The following is an 18459-nucleotide window of genomic DNA, read 5'->3' as shown; positions in this document are numbered from 1 at the left end:
GGAGAGAACTGACAAGGTAGCCCGGGTGTGGTTTGGAAGGAGAATAGGAGGGAAGGAAAAGGCCACTAAAAAAAATTTCAAAGTAATGATAGCCTTTTGGCTGGGCTGTCCACGGGGGTGGAGTGGGCAGGTGCACAAAGCCTTCCCCCACGCGTTCTTACATGTCTGGGTGAGGAGGATATGGAACATGGTGAGGGGTGAAGGTGGTTACACAGGGGCTGCAGCGGCACCCTGTGACTCTGCTGCTGTTCCTGAAGCTCCACCAGATGTCAGAGGATGTCAGTTTGATCACGAAGCAGCCCCAGTGTTGCATCCCACCACCGCTGATCTTCTTGCCGCCACCTCTCCTCACATTGGTCCCTCCTGTCCTCACGTTCACTGGCATCTTTCCTGTAATTTGATACCACGTCCTTCCACTCATTCAGATGAGCTCTTTCATTGTGGGTCACTTCCATGATTTCCGAGAACATTTTGTCTCGCGTCTTTTTCTCCGCTGTCTTATCTGAGATAGCCTTCGGGATGGAGTAGGGAGGCTTGAAAAATTTGCAGCTGCATGAGGGAGGGGAAAAAAAGGGAGAGAAGTATTTTAAAAGATACATTTTACAGAACAATGGTTATACTCTTTCACGGTGAACAACACTATTCACCTTACATAGCACATGTGATTTCACTACAAGGTCGCACTTTGCATCCTAATATTGAGTGCCTGCGGCTCTGGTGTTAGAGATCTCACAGATGCAAGTCCGGGCAGCAGAATTCAGCTTGCATGTGTCCATGGTAAGCCATGGTATTTCAGCTTCTGCAGCCTTCAGACACAGTGCCCTTCTTTCCCAAATACCAAGCAAATCCTGTTCAGTGCTGCTTCTTTCCTGTTAACATGCAGCAGCAGAGACCATCCCTCCCATCCAATTCTCTGGGATGATCGCTTTACCCCTCCCCCCACCACGTGGCAGGTATCATGGAAGATCACTGCTAAACACTTCCCTCCCTCCTCCCCCCCCACCACGTGGCTGGTAGCAGGGAAGATCCCTGCTAGCCAAATGCAAAAAAGCTCAGCACCATTCACCTGCCATTCCCCCCCCACCCCGCTTGGCTACCTGCAAGGAAGGATTTCTTTTAAGCAACAGGTAAACAGCCCAGTAGGAATGGCCATCTCTGTCCCCTTAATTAAATTCCTGAATTTCAACCAGGTTACCATGAACGATATCACTCTCCTGAGGATTAACACAGCGAGATAAAGAACGGATGTTGCTTGAATGCCAGCAATCACCGGGACCATACGCAACTAGGCTTTGCCATGCAATACCACCAGATTACTTGCTACATGCATGGCGTGGTCAAGTGTCCTACCATGGAGGACGGAATAAGGCTGCCCTGCCCAGAAACCTTCTGCAAAGGCTTTTGGAGTACCTCCAGGAGAGCTTCATGGAGATGTCCCTGGAGGATTTCTGTTCCATCCCCAGACACGTTAACAGACTTTTCCAATAACTCTACTGGCCGTGAATGCATCCCAAGTCCTCAGGGCAAATCAATCATTAAAAAACACGCTTGCTTTTAAACCATGTTTTATATTTACAAAAGGTACACTCACCAGAGGTCGCTTCCATGGCTTCATTGTCTGGGTGGCTTGGGAGGGTAATTCCGTCTGGGTGAGGAAAATCTCCTGGCTGCTGGGGAGAACGGAGTGCTGTGTGCTCTCTGCAAGCTCATCCTCCTCTTCCTCCTCATCTTCCCTGTCTGCAGAATCCTCAGCCATGGCTGAGATTGCCACCCGCACCTCGGAATCCACGGACAGGGGTGGGGTAATGGTGATTGACCCCCCTAGAATTGCTTGCAGCTCAGCATAGAAGCGGCATGTTTTCGGCCCTGCCCCGGACCTTCCGTTTGCTTCTTTGGTTTTTCTGGTAGGCTTGTCTGAGCTCCTTAACTTTCACACAGCACTGTACTGAGCCCCTGGCGTGGCCCCTCTCCATCATGGCCTTGGAAATTTTTTCAAATGTTTTTTCATTTCATGTTTTGGAACGGAGTTCTGTTAGCACAGAATCCTCTCCCCATATAGCGATCAGATCCAGTACCTCCTGTGCGGTCCATGCTGGAGCTCTTTTTCTATTCTCAGGAGACTGCATTATTACCTGTGCTGATGAGCTCTGCGTGGTCACCTGTGCTGGTGAGCTCTCCACGCTGGGCAAACAGGAAATGAAATTCAAAAGTTCGCAGGGCTTTTCATGGATGCACTGGCCAGTGCATCTGAGTTCAGATTGCTGTCTAGAGCGGTCACAGTGGTGCACTGTGGGATACTGCCCAGAGACCATTACCTTTGATTTGCGGCCACACTAACCCTAATCCGACATGGCAATCCTGAGATTTCAGCGCTACTCCTCTCGTCAGGGAGGAGTACAGAAACCATTTAAAGAGCCCTTTATATTGATATAAAGGGCCTCCTTGTGTGGACAAGTGCAGGGTTAAATCGGTTTAACGCTACTAAAATCCGTTTTAACGCGTAGTGTAGACCAGGCCTTAGAGACGAGAGAGTGAGTGACTGGTACATTTTTTCCTAGAAGCAATATTCCAGTTTCTGGGGAGCAACAAGAGCAGCTGGTTAGATAAGTAAAGCCATTTTCTGTAGCATCTTTCAACTCCTTTATACTTGACATGGCAACGGCTGGAAGCTGTACAGCATGTATGTCAAAGACGTACAACAATATACTGTACATCCAGAATACACTTTAGAGTTAAATCATATACAAGGAACACACTGAGTAGAAGTTTTAACTGTGAGGGGGAGGGGAGGAAGGGAAAAACATGAAGGAAACCTTACCTTAGAATCTGAAAAATCTCTAACTAATTAGCTGCATTAGCTAAACCTTCTACATTGAATGAATAATTGATCTGTGTTTTTCACACTCTGTTCCAGAACGCAGACCCATCGGCCACACCATGATCACAAATCACGTGAAATACGCTCCACATTTTTGGTCATCCAAAAATAAGACTTTGGGCCAAGACTGTTCTAGGGCCTCTCTTCTCCAATCAACACACTGTATCATTGTCAAGTAATTTACTTCCATCTCATTTTAGTTAGCGTCCCATTCTGCTCCATTTCCAGAAGATCTGTTTCTGCCATACGATGTCACGGCAACACCCCTAGCAAACTGCTTGTTGCTACTGCACATTCAGCTACTATACAGTGAGCCATAATTGGGAAAGTTTCAGTTGCAATGCCCCAGCATTAGAAGCACTAGGTCATTGCCATAGACTATTATGGTGATTCCAGGCCAAGGAGGGTTTATTGAGTACTGTGTGTGTCAATCTGGGCAAGTGTTTTACTACTAGTTCTTATTTTTATTTTGCAATCAAGGCTCAAAGCATCTCAGACCTTACTGATTCAAACAGAGTCAGGGAATCCCTTTATCTGCATTGTTCTCACCCCATTTTGTCCCCTGGGTAAAGTGGCTGGATCATCGCACACAGCCTACTACTCAAAAACAGCGTCTCCAAAGACTGAATTAAGCTTTTCTCATGCCAGCTGCTGAAAAGGGAGCAGAAGACTGGATAGTGATTATATACCTTTTCATTTCTAGACTCTAAGACTTCTGTGACACTCAATGCCTGGAACACAAGAGATGAACTTTCAACCTCAAAACATACCCTCATGCAGCATCAACCACTGAACCCTGCAATGTCTAGGCTTTAAGTTTGAATGTTCCACATTTTTCAACATGAGTAGTACCCGAGATAGTTACAAAACTGTGCCAGACTATTTATCCGACTAGAAAACAATGGTCCCAGAAAGTTTAGTTTAAATCTACTATCATCTGTGTATCATTTAGACTTTGTGATCCTTATAACAGAAATGTTTTCTTTCCACTCCATAAACAGGTTAGTTACAATCCAAGGAGGCAACACCAGTGTTTCCTACAGCAAAAAAATGCAGCCCAAATCATCAGCTGGATCATTTTCCATGATTTTGCAACACAACGAAATAGGAATTAGCACACAAACTAGGATCTGATTCCTGATGTGATTGACATGGGAAGCATAGGCAGGAAGAGATGTTTTAGGTATAGGGAAGGAGTACAACACTTGAAATCAGATCCACCTGCTTTAGTCTGGGGTGTTACCTCAAAAACAAAAGAGTGGTAGGTGATAGAGAGCCTACTCTTCACTTGATGCTCTTCAGTACGCAAGCTGGTGCCTAACAAAGGCAGCACCATTCTTGACTTGATTATGGATATGGCCTTTGATTTGCTTGAAAAAAGGAGAAATGGTTGGATAATTTCTCTTAGATAATTCCAATGTACCTATCCACATAGTATTTATCCTTCATTTGCTCAGCTTGCTCCCAATAAGTATCTATTTAGCATAAACAGAAGTAGTTCTGGGGAAATGATGCACTTATATTGTTTGCATCTGACTTCAGAAGTAGTTGGTGACCTATACAATCAAGGATTAATTAGAAAAGCTTCACCTCAAGTACAAGTCTGGAGATGCAGTTAAATTGAGACAAGTTGTGTTATATTTACAGCCTTGCTACACTGCAAGTTCCCTAACAGATGTAATCTGTCCCAGTGTTGCAGTTGCCAATCATATTGTCCTGGGTGACTAAGATACCCTTTTTGTTTGACCTGGGCTCTCATGGCTGCCTTGACAATAAGCCAGTCCTAGGTTACTTCAGATTCAGAGACTGGTCCTTTGGAATCTAGTTCTTGAAATAGGTTTGGAAAGTTGAGGTGATGAAGTGGGAGAATGAAGGTGATGTTAGTTCAAACTAAAAAGGAGGCATAATAGGTTGGATGTTAAATGAAGCTAGGATGAGCTTTGCTGAAAAGGACTTATGTAGCTGCCCGAGAGCACCTCACGGCCCTGACTCCGTTTCAGATGACTAAAGAAGAGTACTACTATTCTGTAGATGTCCATATGGTAAATTATTATCTCGTGTCCATGACCACAGATATGGTGGCTCCTAAATGGCATCTCCATACAAATCATCATCATTTATACGCTATAGCAAACTGTGACAAGTATTCAACATGAATTAGAGTGGTGGTAGCGGCAGCAGTATACTGAGGCAGGTCTGTTGCAGTAGGGGAAAGTTTCATGCTGTGACTATTGTGGAGTTGAAGGAGGTTCTCTTCTCCTCCATAACAGCATCCACAAAAATCTTATCCAGCACAAGAGTTTGGTGAATCTGAAGTGCCATCTCCTGGGAAAAGATTCTAATGTGATTACATTTCCAGCTTTCACTGAGTTGACCAGCTTGCCACTATAAGCCATGCAGAAAAATAAATTAGCTTGGGTGAATGATGTTACACACACAGTAAGTTTACAAACTCCTAATCAAGAGGTGAATTGAGCTCATGCACATAGAATACTATAGATGGCACTGAAGTTTCCAAAACAAGAGAAAACTGAAGCTCTTTACCCTTGGCTTTGCTAGTTCTTTCACAGTTTCAATTTCTTCATCAGAAATAATTTCAAGGAAGCGAACAATCCGAGGTTTGTCCCATTCATCCTCCTGTTTGACAGGAGCCAGAATGTACTTGGGATTCTGGTTTCCATCGTAATAGCGGCAGAAGAGTTTCTTCTGTCTCCGAGGTGTCTGAAATCAAGATAGAACAAAAACAAAATGAATCAAGTGCTTGTTCACATTAACACCATTACAGGGGACACACACACACACACACACACTTTTTCATATAAAAAAATTACACACTGACTGAAATGCATCTAATGTGACAACTAGTGTGCGTGTATGTGCACGTGCGTGTACACACACACACACACCATGGAACTTGTTGACCTGTCATATTCCATCTATAAACCTGACCACTTTCTCTGTTGGTGTTCTTACACATATTCATATGGCAAGCATATAACACTAAGGCTATGTCTGTACAGTTCACTCAGGTGTGAGTACCCAAGTTAGCACCATGGGTAGGGCTTGGTAGAGGGGACATTCACACCCGGGTAAAGCTGTGTTATGACTGTTTCTCCATTCACTCGTGTGTCTGGGGGAATCTCTCATTGTTCTTTGTGCTGAGATGATCTAGGATTCTTTTCTAGACAATTGCAGGAGAATTATCTTTTGCAGGGAATTGTGAGAAGGGCATTAGAAGACTATCAGAACTTGAATGGTTTAGCCTGCCCAACATAAAGTGGAGCTCAGGTTCTAACCCACATTGCTATCTGGGATAAGCTAGCCTGGGCTTAAAACACCTACAAACCCAGTGTGGACACTGGGGGGGTGGGGGGGGGCTAATATCTGGGAAAGATCAAGGGGTAGACTATGCCGTGTAGACATGTCCTTGTTCTTCAACAAATATTAAATATAACAAAAATTAAATAATTTATTTATAATTAGTTAAATTGTAAGTCAAAGAAAAGAAATTTTGCATATGATTACAACAAATTCAGGAAGGAAGAGGTCAACCTTCTAGCTCCTAAACAGCATCAGCTGAACACTATTTAGACATTGGATTGAAAAAGTCCATCATCACTTTTTGGAAAACCTAGATGAATGAATTCGTAGTCTTAGATTATTCATCACTGCTATGATTGGCATCAGCCTTTTCTTCATTCTGAGAAGAACAAAGCACAGTAATTCATTTTTCCTATGCCTACTTGTACTTTACCAATTGAGGAGACTGAAGTCTCCTCAAGGAGGTAAAGCACATATAGTTTGAGAAACCATGCTCTCAGCAAGTTTAATATTAGACACATCTTATAGCAAACATTAACTTTACAGTTAGTCTTAAGATGAACAATGTTCAATACTGTGTGTAATACAATCTTTGTTGTAATGCAATACTCTTATTTGATTCTCAGAGCACTAACTGGTATTAAAATACATTTGTAATAGGGTTAGTGGGCAGCATCCTCACACATCGGTTACTATTTCTTCATTCAGAGATGCTGCACTGTCCCTCTTCATTCCCTCCACTATATGTCTATACTTATTCTATTGCTACAACGATTTCTTTATGTTCAAGCTGCATACAAACTTCTTGCAAATGTTCATCAAAAATGCTTTGAATGCAGGCCACCATAAAGACAGGAGTAAGAGGCAAAAGAGTGTTCTAAAGGTTAGTCTGTTGGCAGGGATGAGCTGGCTCATCTTCCTTAGCACTAGAACTTGCTAATACTTCTAAATTAGTCCTGCATGACTGGTTCTGTAAATTAAACAAAAATCAAAAACAAATAGGCTATTCCACTTTACCATTTTGAGACCCTCTCCACGGCACAGCATTTCATACTTCTGTCTCTCTGGCAGATAATCTTTGTTTGGTTCCTTTTTCTTAGTCTTTGTTTCCTTGTCAGTCTGGCTGTCTGTTTTGGTAGTAGACTTATTTGCTTCTTTTTCTTTAGACATGATATATTCGAAGTATTTCAAGTTACCATTTGCTCTCTGATGTTCAGGATCTAATGGAGAAGAAAGAAGAGGCACCACAGATAAATTTGCAACTTGTAGAAGTCAACCTGAAAGGGCATATAACAGCAGCTCCTTGAAAAAGAAAAAACACCTGTTCATCCTGGGACAGAAGTTGTAAAAATTAATGCTTAGTGAACCAACATGCTTACAGAGTTAAATCAGAGCAAAAATATAGCTGAAAGCCTGACCCAATTCAATAGATGACAGGCTGGGATGCAACACATTTCTGTATTATCATTGTTCACTGTTTAGGGAAGCAGAGAATGGGCAAGGAAAATTTTAACTTAAACCAGCAAAATCCAAGGAACTGACACCTCCACTGGAAGCAATACTACACAGCAACAGTTAAGAGATAAAGTTTATTCTAACTGTTCCATGGGAGAGAGAGCCCACAAGACTATAAAGGGAGACAGAGAAGCAAGGATGTTATGGCTGCGATGTTACATCAGGAAAGCCAACAGGGAGAGAGTTGGGCTAGGAAGACTGACAGCTGACAAAATGTGTCAGACAAAACTCTTACTTAAGAAGCTATGCCAGCTCATTCCTCCATTTACTGATGAAGGGGTTTTACTGTGGTGAAAGGATTAATTCAGAATTAAGAGTAGAACATCCTCCTTTAGGCACTCAGATACCACAGTAATGAAAATGACAAATGCCCAGATATATTAGGCCATTGTGCTTAAATATCACTAGACATGCCATTACTGGATTCCATATTTGTTGTCTTTCAAGGATTCCAAATCAAAACTGCTCAGTTTTCATGGGCCAGATCTGCAGACTTAATATGTTTTTTTTTCAGCCTCAGCTACCATTAACAAGAGAGATCCGGCATTCTGAACTCAGGTTTAAACAACTGTGTTTATGTACACGTAAGAACAAAATTCATCCATAGGAAAGTGAAGCTATACCGACTGTATAACTAAGAGGAATAAAAAAAGACAGTAAAACTTATTTTAAACAATTTAGAAAAAGAAGAGATGACTGAAATGGTGTTCAGATACTACGGCAATGAGAGCTATGTGAGTGCCTAGAGAGAAAGGCTATACACAAGAGCAAGTGTTGAGCAAGCTGCTATTTTTACATAGTACATTAGAACAGAACTCAGCTTCTAAATGCTTAAACATGCAGTCACTGACATATCTTGGTTATTAGACATATTAGTTTCATAGCACTATTGCATCAAACACATTAATCAATTTTAAACCTTTGTAGCTATGCAAGGCCAAAAGGGATTATAAATCAATTTATAAAATATATTGGAATGTATTTGGTCCTTGGTTTTGAATGCCAAGTTTAAGTATACAGCATGTTTGAGGCTAAGTTTATAATCCCTGTAAAAAGAGTTTTAGTCAGTTACTTGCATATTTTTCTGCATTATCATTTGTATTAAAGTAGCACCCAAATGCTTCAACAACAATCAGGGCCACCTAGGGTTGCCAACTTTCTCACTGAACAAAACCGAACACCTTGCCCCGTCCCTTTTGAGGCCCTGCCCACTCCCTCCCTCCATCACTTGCTCTCCCCTCACTCACTCGCTCATTTTCACCAGATTGGGGAGGGTCCCTTTTCGACCGGTGTTCACTTGAAAACTGGACATCTGGCAATTCTCCACTACACAAGACGTTGTACAGCCACACAGGAAGAGATTCCAAGCCAAAAGAACTTACAACATAGTGGGAACTGCCAATTCTGCTAGAAGTATTTGTCTCCTCCTTTAAGGATGGAATTTTTAATTTACCCTTCTTGAAAGCAAATGTATTGCAAGTAGTAAAATTTAGGCCAAAAGAGAAACAACCATTCCCCCAAATGCAAACTCCCATCCAAAAAATTAACTCAGATGTACCTCGAGCAGCCAGTTTCAGGTTACAAATCATTTCTTAACACAGGCTTACTTCTGTGGCCCCCCTCCCTTGCCAAACTCCCAGTGCTGATCACATAATAATAGCTGCTGCAAGGATGTTATTTGAAAGAGTAAAATTAGGGAAGATTATTTTCATCATCATTTAATACACTGGGTGTAACTGCTTGATTGGATACCTTCCTCACTCATTTTATTTTAGCAGACATTCGCCTGTATGACAGCATCAGAGGGGAGGGATAGCTCAGTTGTTTGAGCATTGGCCTGCTAAACCCAGGATTGAGAGTTCAATCCTTGAAGGGGCCATTTAGGGATGGGATGGGGGGGGAATCAGTACTTGGTCCTTCTAGTGAAGGAAGGGGGCTGGACTTGATGACCTTTTGGCCTCCCTTCCAGTTCTATGAGATAGGTATATCTCCATATATAAATAAGCAGCCACCCACAATTACTTTTGCTTTGCAGAGTAATCTACAGACTATAATATGAAGACTGCTATATCATAGAATTTCCCTACCAGTTTTACAATATATTGTGGATCTAGTCTCTTAACAACGTACCCAGCTCAAGAAGTCGCTTGGTGAGCATCATTGCTTTGTCCAGGTCCCCCTGCTGATACACGGCATAACTCAAATAATCTAGAATGGAGACTTTGTCAACAGTAGACACTTCTCCATCATCAAGTTGTTTCAGAGCTTGCTCCATCCACAGCTCAGTATGATAGTAGTCTGCCTCGGTGTATGCAATCTTGCCCAATTCAAAGCAATCTTCAGCTGTTAAAAAAGACTTGTGCTTTACACCTATAGAAAGCAAGAAACACACAAGATTTGGAACCATAATATTCTGAATTTTCTGACTACCCACTGAACAAATTCAATTCTGTTTAGTGCTAGCACCCAGAGTTTAGAATGTACTTACCTTTGTTAATGGCTATATTGTTGAATCCTCAGTAGTTAAAACCCTGGAGCATCAAAGTCCACATAACAAAATGCATATGCATTGAGATGCATACAATCTCTCATGGACTAGTCACTGACAATTCTACAAGGGTTTTTATGACTGAAAAGCACATTATGCAGAAGCAATATTGACCTAAATCAATTCAAATATTTTCTTTTCTACCAATAGTAGTTTTAGAAATTGTTCAAGCTCTGGTCCTAGAGCCTAGATTAGGCACTTTCCATATACATTTCAAAAGCTTGTCTATGCACATCTTGCTAGCAACTAGCAAGCTGATGAGGATGAGGGAGGGTAAGAAGCATCAACTATGATAATCAGTAACTGCACAACTGGTAAAGGTTATGAAGTAACTTATGTTTAGAAGCAGAGTTTAAAATGGCCTCTATTTGAAAGTTTAATTTGAAGTAAATTACAGGTTTCTATTTTTGCCACTGTAATCCAGGGCAAATTGAAGACTCAAACTCTATCTTGTAAAAAGGGAATGGCAAATATTTGGAAATACAGGGTGGAGTAAAAAACACTACAGAAAAATGCAGTATCCTTCATTGTCCATGACACTATCAGCTTAACTGCTTTTTGTTTACACCTGAAGTTAAAGTAATCATGAACATAAATTATGGATTTCACTGTTTTCTATTCTGCAGCATTTCAACTCTGCCCTGCAACTTCTCAAGGTTGTGTTCTAACAATGTAATTTTCTGGGGAAGACGAGCCCTGAGAGACTAACCTGCCGAAAGGATGAGAGTGGAAAAAGGAGTTCTCTCCAGCAGTGCAATATCATTTTTCTATTCACTGTAACTAAACTTGAGATAAGCTTTTTCAGAATAAATATGCTGTGCATTCAATTTCTTTTGTTTAAATCGGATCTTCTCTTCTTACTAAGTTTTGCTTTTAAACAAACTCTTGAGTTTTAGACGGTCCTGAGATTTCATGCAGACTGCCCCAGAGAAGATAAATGACCTTCAGCCTCTTAGGGTATGTCTACACTGCAATAGAACATGTGTGGCTGGCCCGGTCAGCTGACTCATGGGGCTCATAGCAGTTCAGTCTCAGGCTGGAGCCCAGGCTCTGGGACCCTCCCTCCTCGTGCGGTCTCAGCCTGGGCTCTAGGCCTGATGCCAAATATCTACCCTGTAATTTTATAGCTGCTCAGCCCAAGCCCTGAAAGATTGAATCAGATGACCCGGGCCAGTCACAAATGTTTTTCTGTACTGTAGACATACCCAAAAAAAAAAAAAAGAGGGGTAGCAGAGGATGGTTGTTGGGAACCTACCCACTTGGGGTTCTCTGTCAAAATGGCAGAGCCTCAGGCCTCCTCTCCTATAACATTTGTTGCTTGCAGGTCTGATATAGATGTCCAGGAAACTTCACCACCACAGATGAGAACTAAATTTAAGGGGCCCTATATAAACAAAGTGCCTAGCACAGGGTTTACAGCTCACCACACAAATAGCACTGATAACTAACAGATTTATTTGTGTGTCAGAGAAATTATACAGTAATTGTTCATTTTGCTACAGAAATAGCCAGGGCAACTGCTTAGTAGAATATCAGTTTTAAAAAAAAAAGAAAAGAAAAGAAAAGACAACAAGGTCTGAAACGCAGAAGATCGAAAAGCAGGAGAATTACGCAAAGAGGTAGCAATGCTCAACTGAACTGGAGAAAACAGATTGTGGGGGGTAAAACTGGATGCATTAAGTGACTGAAAATCATACAGAAAACAATTAATGACCAAAACAGATAAAATACTAGAGATTTAGAATTCCACTAGCCCTAGAGGCCAAGAAAACCAGAGAACGTCACTTCTAGAATGAAAACTTAAATGATCAGCAATTATGATGGGTTCTGATGCAATTTTATCACAACACTATTAAAAAGCAAAATTATATTACCAGGCAGCACATAGTTTGGGCTGCACAGGCTTGCTTCCAAGAAAGACCGTAGAACATGGTCCATAAATTCACTTAATTTCTTACAGAAGACAACAAATGATAAAAATCTGGTTTTTGGGGGGGGGAGGGGGGAGAGAGGGAAACAAAGTCAGATTTTGAAAAATAGTTAAGTTGAAGATTAACAAAACATGGAAAACAAAAATTACATTTTGCAACATTAAAGCCAATCACTCCAAATTTTATTAGGCATCTGAACATGAGTTTGTGAAAACATAACATGGATTGTGCGGTGCTTTTTTCCCCCCTCAGTTGCTAAAGGACTGTTTTAGAACAGAGGGAGAGAGAAACCAGTTGAGAAAGTTAAGAACTTTTCTTTAATTTTTTTCCCCAAGGGACTAGCTGGCTTTTCCTGCCTACAAAACTGTTAAAGATTATTTTAGCTAGCTTTGTATAAGTGCAAGTGATTATGTATGTTTTCCACATGTTCCCTGTCGCTTGCTCTTAATGTTTATATACTACATAGCTTCAGGCAATCCTATGTCATTTAATTTTTAAACTCAAAAAACAATCCTTTTTATAAGTGGGGAGAGGGGGGAAGGACTATACAATAGTGTTCTTTTTCCTAAGACGTATTCCACTGCACGCAGACAGTTTTAAAATACAGCTTGCTGATTACAACATTTAAAGTGAACAAATAAAATAAACTCAATCTTAAAATCTCATTCCTGTTTAATCTTTTTCTTTAACATAAGAACATGAAATTCTCTAACAATAAATGGAGAGAACTGGCATATTTTAACTGTCAGTGATTAGTGCAGTGATTTGTTTACCTACGGAACTCAGTTTTCTATACACGCCATAAGTTAAAGGCTTGCACTAACGTAATAGGAATATTTATCCAGCCAAGTGTGCTAATTCTGTGGTATTTTAGAGAGGAGCTATAAAGTGGAATTACAAATGGAAACTCACTTGCAACTTTAAATACTGAGCGACTAATCTTGCTCTAGGAGAGAGAGTTCAGCATTGTTCGATTACAGGTAATAGCTCTATCAGAAGCCAAAAATATGACAAATAGAACCACCAGATGCTTATCCTTCCTACATACAAACATTGACTTACACAGAGCAGGCTAGATTCAGTTGGAGTCTAATGCCAATTTTTCTATTATAAACCCAAGCACAAGTTCCTGGCGGCAGAAAGCCCAGAGGAAGAGAAAGTGTTGAAGAAAAATGGCTGCAACATACCTACGGCCAAAGAACTGAAAGAAAGACCAACACACACCAAAAGCGAGCCTCGGAGGGAATGTGGCTGGGGTACCTACTGTTTCAGCACATCCCTCAGCAGTTTTTGCTGTCTCTCTCCCCACTGGAAAATCCCAAGAAAGTGCTATGGTACCAGTGCTTGTCCAGCCTTGAGTAGAGTGTTCTCCAGGGTACAGGCTGACGCAGGGAGATGTGACTTACAACTCCCTGCAGTAGTTCAATTAAACAGGCCCACAGCACACAAGTTTTTATAATCATATACTGGCTGAAAGTTAGACAAGTCTGGGTTTTGTCCTATTGTTAACAGCATGCTAGGTGCTCTACAGACAGGCATGAAGAGAATATTCCTCAAAAGGGTTTATAATCTAGATATTCTGTAAGTACACAGCTATTTTTCCCAACCAGCACAGGTGCTTCTTACCTGGAAGATTACCCCTGGAGAGGGTGTCTGTATCCAAATTGTAGGTATCCTGGAGCCGTAGGAGAGCTTTGGCTGCACCAGCCTGATCTTCATCATTAGGAAAATACTGGCGTTGAATAGTCATATTAGAGATGAAGCCTTAGGAGAAAAAAAGAAAAGGTCAGAGAGATCACCAAGAGAACTGGGCTCTGCTTGTCCTGGGAGTTTTACATTTAAAAAAACCCCACACATTTAATTACAAATAAATATCTCTATACAAATTGTTGGATGAAAACCAGCATGCCACTGCAGGCTATTATGAAATCAGAGGCAGATCCTGCAAAAGCTACCACCTTTGGGTGGGACTCTAGATAAAGTGTGTAGGCCTATTTGTACAGAGCAGTAATATGCTAACAATGCACCTCCTCTCTAGATTGATTATTCAATAGCCATTTCATGAGTGTCCTAACAGGCCAATGAATCAAACCTCACACACAAGACCAACCATGCTGAATTGTTTTAAAAAATAAAATCAATAACCAATACACAAATTCAAAAATAAACTGTTAAAATTGATTATCCTTATCTGCTGTCTTGAGGCCTTTCTTCCAAAAGAATCCCTATGCAGTATCATGAGATAAGGTAGCATAAAGGGGAAAAAAAATGGTATCACTGTTACTAACCAGGCAGGCCCAACCTTGAGGAAGGATCTATAATACTGTTCCAGCAAATGTATTGGGAACAGACCATCGCTAATTTCACACATAAGTATGTTGAAAGATGTCTTATTTTAGTAGAAGTTTATATGGAAAATGTGGGAGAGTTTCTCAGTATTAAATAAGTTTATGTCTAATTTTCACAATACTTTGAATCAAGTTTTTCATTCATGCAAACTAGAGTACACCTCAGAATATTAGTCCTTCAATTTATTTTTTTACTTCTAAGTTCTGTTTAGGAGGTGGAGGGAGAGAAGAATTGTTTTAGGATGGTGAAAGGGGTATAACTTAATGTAAACTAAGAGTTGTGAACCAATACAATGGAGGCTCCCCATTCACATACTAAGTCAACAGGGAGACTGGAGACTGAACCACAGGGGGCTGCCCTGTCTTTTTCCCCCAGGTCAGACTGGCAGAAATGCTGGGGGGGTTTCACCTTCCTCTGCAGCGTGTGGCATTGGTTGCTTTCTGGTTTGAACTACAGTAAATGGTGACTTTTTCCATAACTTTAAAGTCTTTATATCAAGATTTGAGGACCTCAGTAAATCAGCCAGAGGTTATGGACCTCATGCAGGAGTGGGTGGGTGAGGTTCCGTGGCCTAAAATGTGCAGGAGGTGAGACTAGATGACCATGATGGTCCCCTTCTAGCCCTTATAGCAGGGATGGGCAAACTATGGCCCCTCAGGGCTTTGGATCCGGCCCATGGGATTGCCCCCCGTGGCGCAGCAGGCCCTGTGCCACCCTCAGCAGCGGCCAGCCTGACATCTGAGGCCCCCAGGTCCTTGCCTCCAGGCACTGCCCCCCCTCCCCTGCAGCTCCCATTGGCTGGGAACAGGGAACCCCAGGCAATGGGAGCTTCAGGGGAGGTACCTGGAGACGGGGCAAGGGCAGCGCACGCGAGCCCTTCCCTCCTCCCCCAGGGGCCACAGCACTTCCTGGAGCAGTGCAAGAGTGGGGACAATGCAGGTGTGCAGGGAGCCTCCGTGTGCATCACTGCCAACCTGGAGCCCGAACCCCTCCTGCACCCTGCCCCCAACTCTCTGGCCTAAGCCCCCTGCCTGCACTGCACACCCCTCCTGCACCCCAATTCCCTGCCCTGAGCCCCCTGCCACACCCCAATTCCCTAGCCTGAGTCCCCTACTGCACCCTGCACCCCACCTCCCTGCCCTGAGCTCCCTGCTGCATCCTGCACCCCTGTGCACCCCAACCCCGTGCCCTGAGCCGCCTCCTGCAGTCTGCACCCTAACCCAACATACAATTTGTATTATGCCCTGCATACGATTATGTACTGTAAAACCTAGATGTGGCTCTCGGCCCAAAAAGTTTGCGCACCTCTGCCTTACAGTCTATGAGTAAACTGGTATGTATACTGTTCCCTTTAGGAGGGCATACCTGGTATTACTGTGAGCACTCATCAGATAAGGTGTTAAGTACTACAATGGAATGCTTCAAAAAGGTCTTGGGGACTGGGGTGCACCTATTGTTAACTTGCAAGGCAAAGGAAGGGCTGGCATAGCCTAGAGAAGATTGCTTGAGTGGCTAACAGATTGCTTTTTCAGGGAGCTGAAATGCAGTTAAATACAAGCAAATTTCCCTTTTGCTGGAGGCGGGGGGTAAACAAGGTGACTCAGTCCTGGACTCCCCAAGAACCATCACAAATAGTCCACTCTTTGAGGAATTAGAGCTCTCTGAATTTACTCCCTTTGTCCCTGAAGTTTAGTTGTTGAGCTTTTGATCTCTTTCTGTATAGCTCAGAGCTGGTTAAACTTTTTACCAGCACCATCAGCAATTTGATAATCAGGTGATAAGTATACTACATGTACCTACATACAGAAAAAACAGGATCTTCTTCTAAAGAGAGACTCTCAGAATCATGGAAAACAGAAATCCTTGTATCCTGATGCATGCAAGATACAAGTCAAATAATTCCTCTTGATCATTGTTATTTCTACTGCAGGTGCAGTACAAAAAATATGTTCCTCAAAAAACAAAGCTGTGCTTTGCTTGGCATTAGGGTGATAATGTTAATCATAGTAATAGCTGTGTGTCGATAACTCCAAAATCTCCTCAAACTTACCATCTGACATGTCTTTCAGGACCAGATTCTCCAGTTCGCCCCACTCAGTGTTAAGTCGTTTCATTAACTTGAATGCATTTACAGGATGCCCCAAGAATCCTTCTGGGTCTTTTGTAGCAGTGTCTGTCAGTTGATCTAACTTTTCTGCCCATCTATGAAACATATACATAAGAAATAAGCTTAACACAGCATCACCTAAATATTTTCCAATGTATTGTAAAACTAATGCCGAGCTACATGACTCTCTTGACTGAAAAAGCTTCCAGTATGAGTTGTTTGTTTTTATTTTATCTTTACGCAAAGTTAGTGTGCAAGGAATCAAAAATGTCATCTTTCTCAGCCCTCCTTCTGCTGTGGTATAAACCTTAAAGTAGCATGACTCATGATCTTTAACACGAAAGCACAATGCACCAACACAGGACTCCTCTACAATATGCAGGAAGAAAGGTAAATACATATTGCCATAGGTAGCATCCCAGCAATTCCTTTATAAAATTTCACTCAGGAATGAATAGTCCCAATATAAAGTCTTTACCCAGGGTTTTGATAATTAATGTAATTAGATATATTCTTGTACTTTGCAAAAATAAAAATAAAAAAAGGTAGTTGAAAACATGTCTTACTTGTAACAGGGAAAAAATTAGTCTCTAAATATTAAATTTTGAAAGTTAGTCACTGAGCATGCTCAACCCTGGGGTATATATTCTGGTCTTTGCCAAGAAACTGTGCTCCAGAATCCAAACTTTTATTTAAAAATAAAATAAATAAATAAATAATCATCCCCCACAAAACCCAACACACCATGAGAGCCAGATTTATTTTTTAAATAAAACCTCCTACACGAGAACTGATAGCAAGCTGATGTAGCACTGTACTCCTGTATCTGCAGGCAGCCTAAAATATGTATCTGTGAGAAGTTCTCCACTATCCAGTTGCAAAAATCTCCAAGCTTCCCTTCAACAATTTCTATAGTGCAATGCAAAATAAGAATCAGCAGCATCTTGAAAACTGAAAGTATAGGGGCAGAGTAAAATTAATGTAATATGGAAAAACACACACTTAATATTCATATGAAGCTGCCAAAGAAGTTCTAGTCTGCCACAACAGAAAAGCAGGGGACCTTGCATAAACCTAGACTGAGACAGTAAATAGGCCTTATAATTTAGGCACACAAAAAGTTTACCTAGTTGACTCACTGCTCCTTCTGGGCTCCTGGGTAGTAAAATAATTCATTATTTGCATTCACTCCCCCCATGGATCCTCCAAACCTCTGCTGAACCCTTTCCTGCCCACAGAAGCCCCATGTTGTGGTACCCATGCTCTGCTGTTGAGGAGGGTCATGTCTACACTTAAACCTGTAGTGCTTCAGTGTAAACACTACCTACACTGATGGGAGGGGTTCTCCTGTTAGCATAAGTAATCTACCTCTCCGAGAAGTGGAAGATAGCTTGACAGAAGAATTCTTTTGTAGACCTAATGCTGTCTATACTAGGGGTTCGGTCGGCATAGCTACTTCGCTCAGGGGTGTGGACTTGTCACACCTGAGACCCCCAGCTATGGCAATGCAAGTTCCCAGTGCAGACCAGCCCTTCAATTGGACATGGCTCCCTCCTGGAAGTGCTAGTGCTATTTGCCAGCCAATACAGGATTAACAACAAGCACTGTGCTCTTCTTCATGGCCAGGGACTGAGCAGGCTGCTCTGTGTAATGCTTCCAGCTTTTAACAACGTGTTAACACAAAAAAGCCTGGTAATACGATTTCACTGAATTGAATTTTTACTATTATATGACCATTTTAAAAAAAAGTTAATAAGTGGCTAGAAACCATCTTTACAACCATAAGACCGGAGGCTGAAGCCAAGACTTT

At 41.8% G+C, this 18459-nt stretch overlaps 1 protein-coding gene across 6 annotated transcripts in view; it reads right to left on the bottom strand.

Annotated features, from left to right (window-relative positions):
- The window catches only part of P4HA1 (prolyl 4-hydroxylase subunit alpha 1), a 73262-nt gene that overhangs the window by 34841 nt on the left and 19962 nt on the right, over positions 1-18459 (bottom strand). For all 6 annotated transcript variants that reach the window (XM_030568552.1, XM_030568553.1, XM_030568551.1 and 3 more), the window contains 5 exons: positions 16593-16744; positions 13820-13957; positions 9845-10084; positions 7217-7419; positions 5423-5599 (listed from right to left, as the gene is read on the bottom strand). In XM_030568552.1, coding sequence (XP_030424412.1) covers positions 5423-5599; positions 7217-7419; positions 9845-10084; positions 13820-13957; positions 16593-16744 — 910 coding nt within the window. The remainder of the gene's footprint in view (positions 1-5422; positions 5600-7216; positions 7420-9844; positions 10085-13819; positions 13958-16592; positions 16745-18459) is intronic.

Source organism: Gopherus evgoodei, chromosome 7 (genome assembly GCF_007399415.2).
Source record: "Gopherus evgoodei ecotype Sinaloan lineage chromosome 7, rGopEvg1_v1.p, whole genome shotgun sequence".
Classification (NCBI taxonomy): domain Eukaryota; kingdom Metazoa; phylum Chordata; order Testudines; family Testudinidae; genus Gopherus; species Gopherus evgoodei.
Note: the sequence above shows the minus strand (reverse complement) of the source record. Positions and strands in the feature narration are given on the sequence as shown.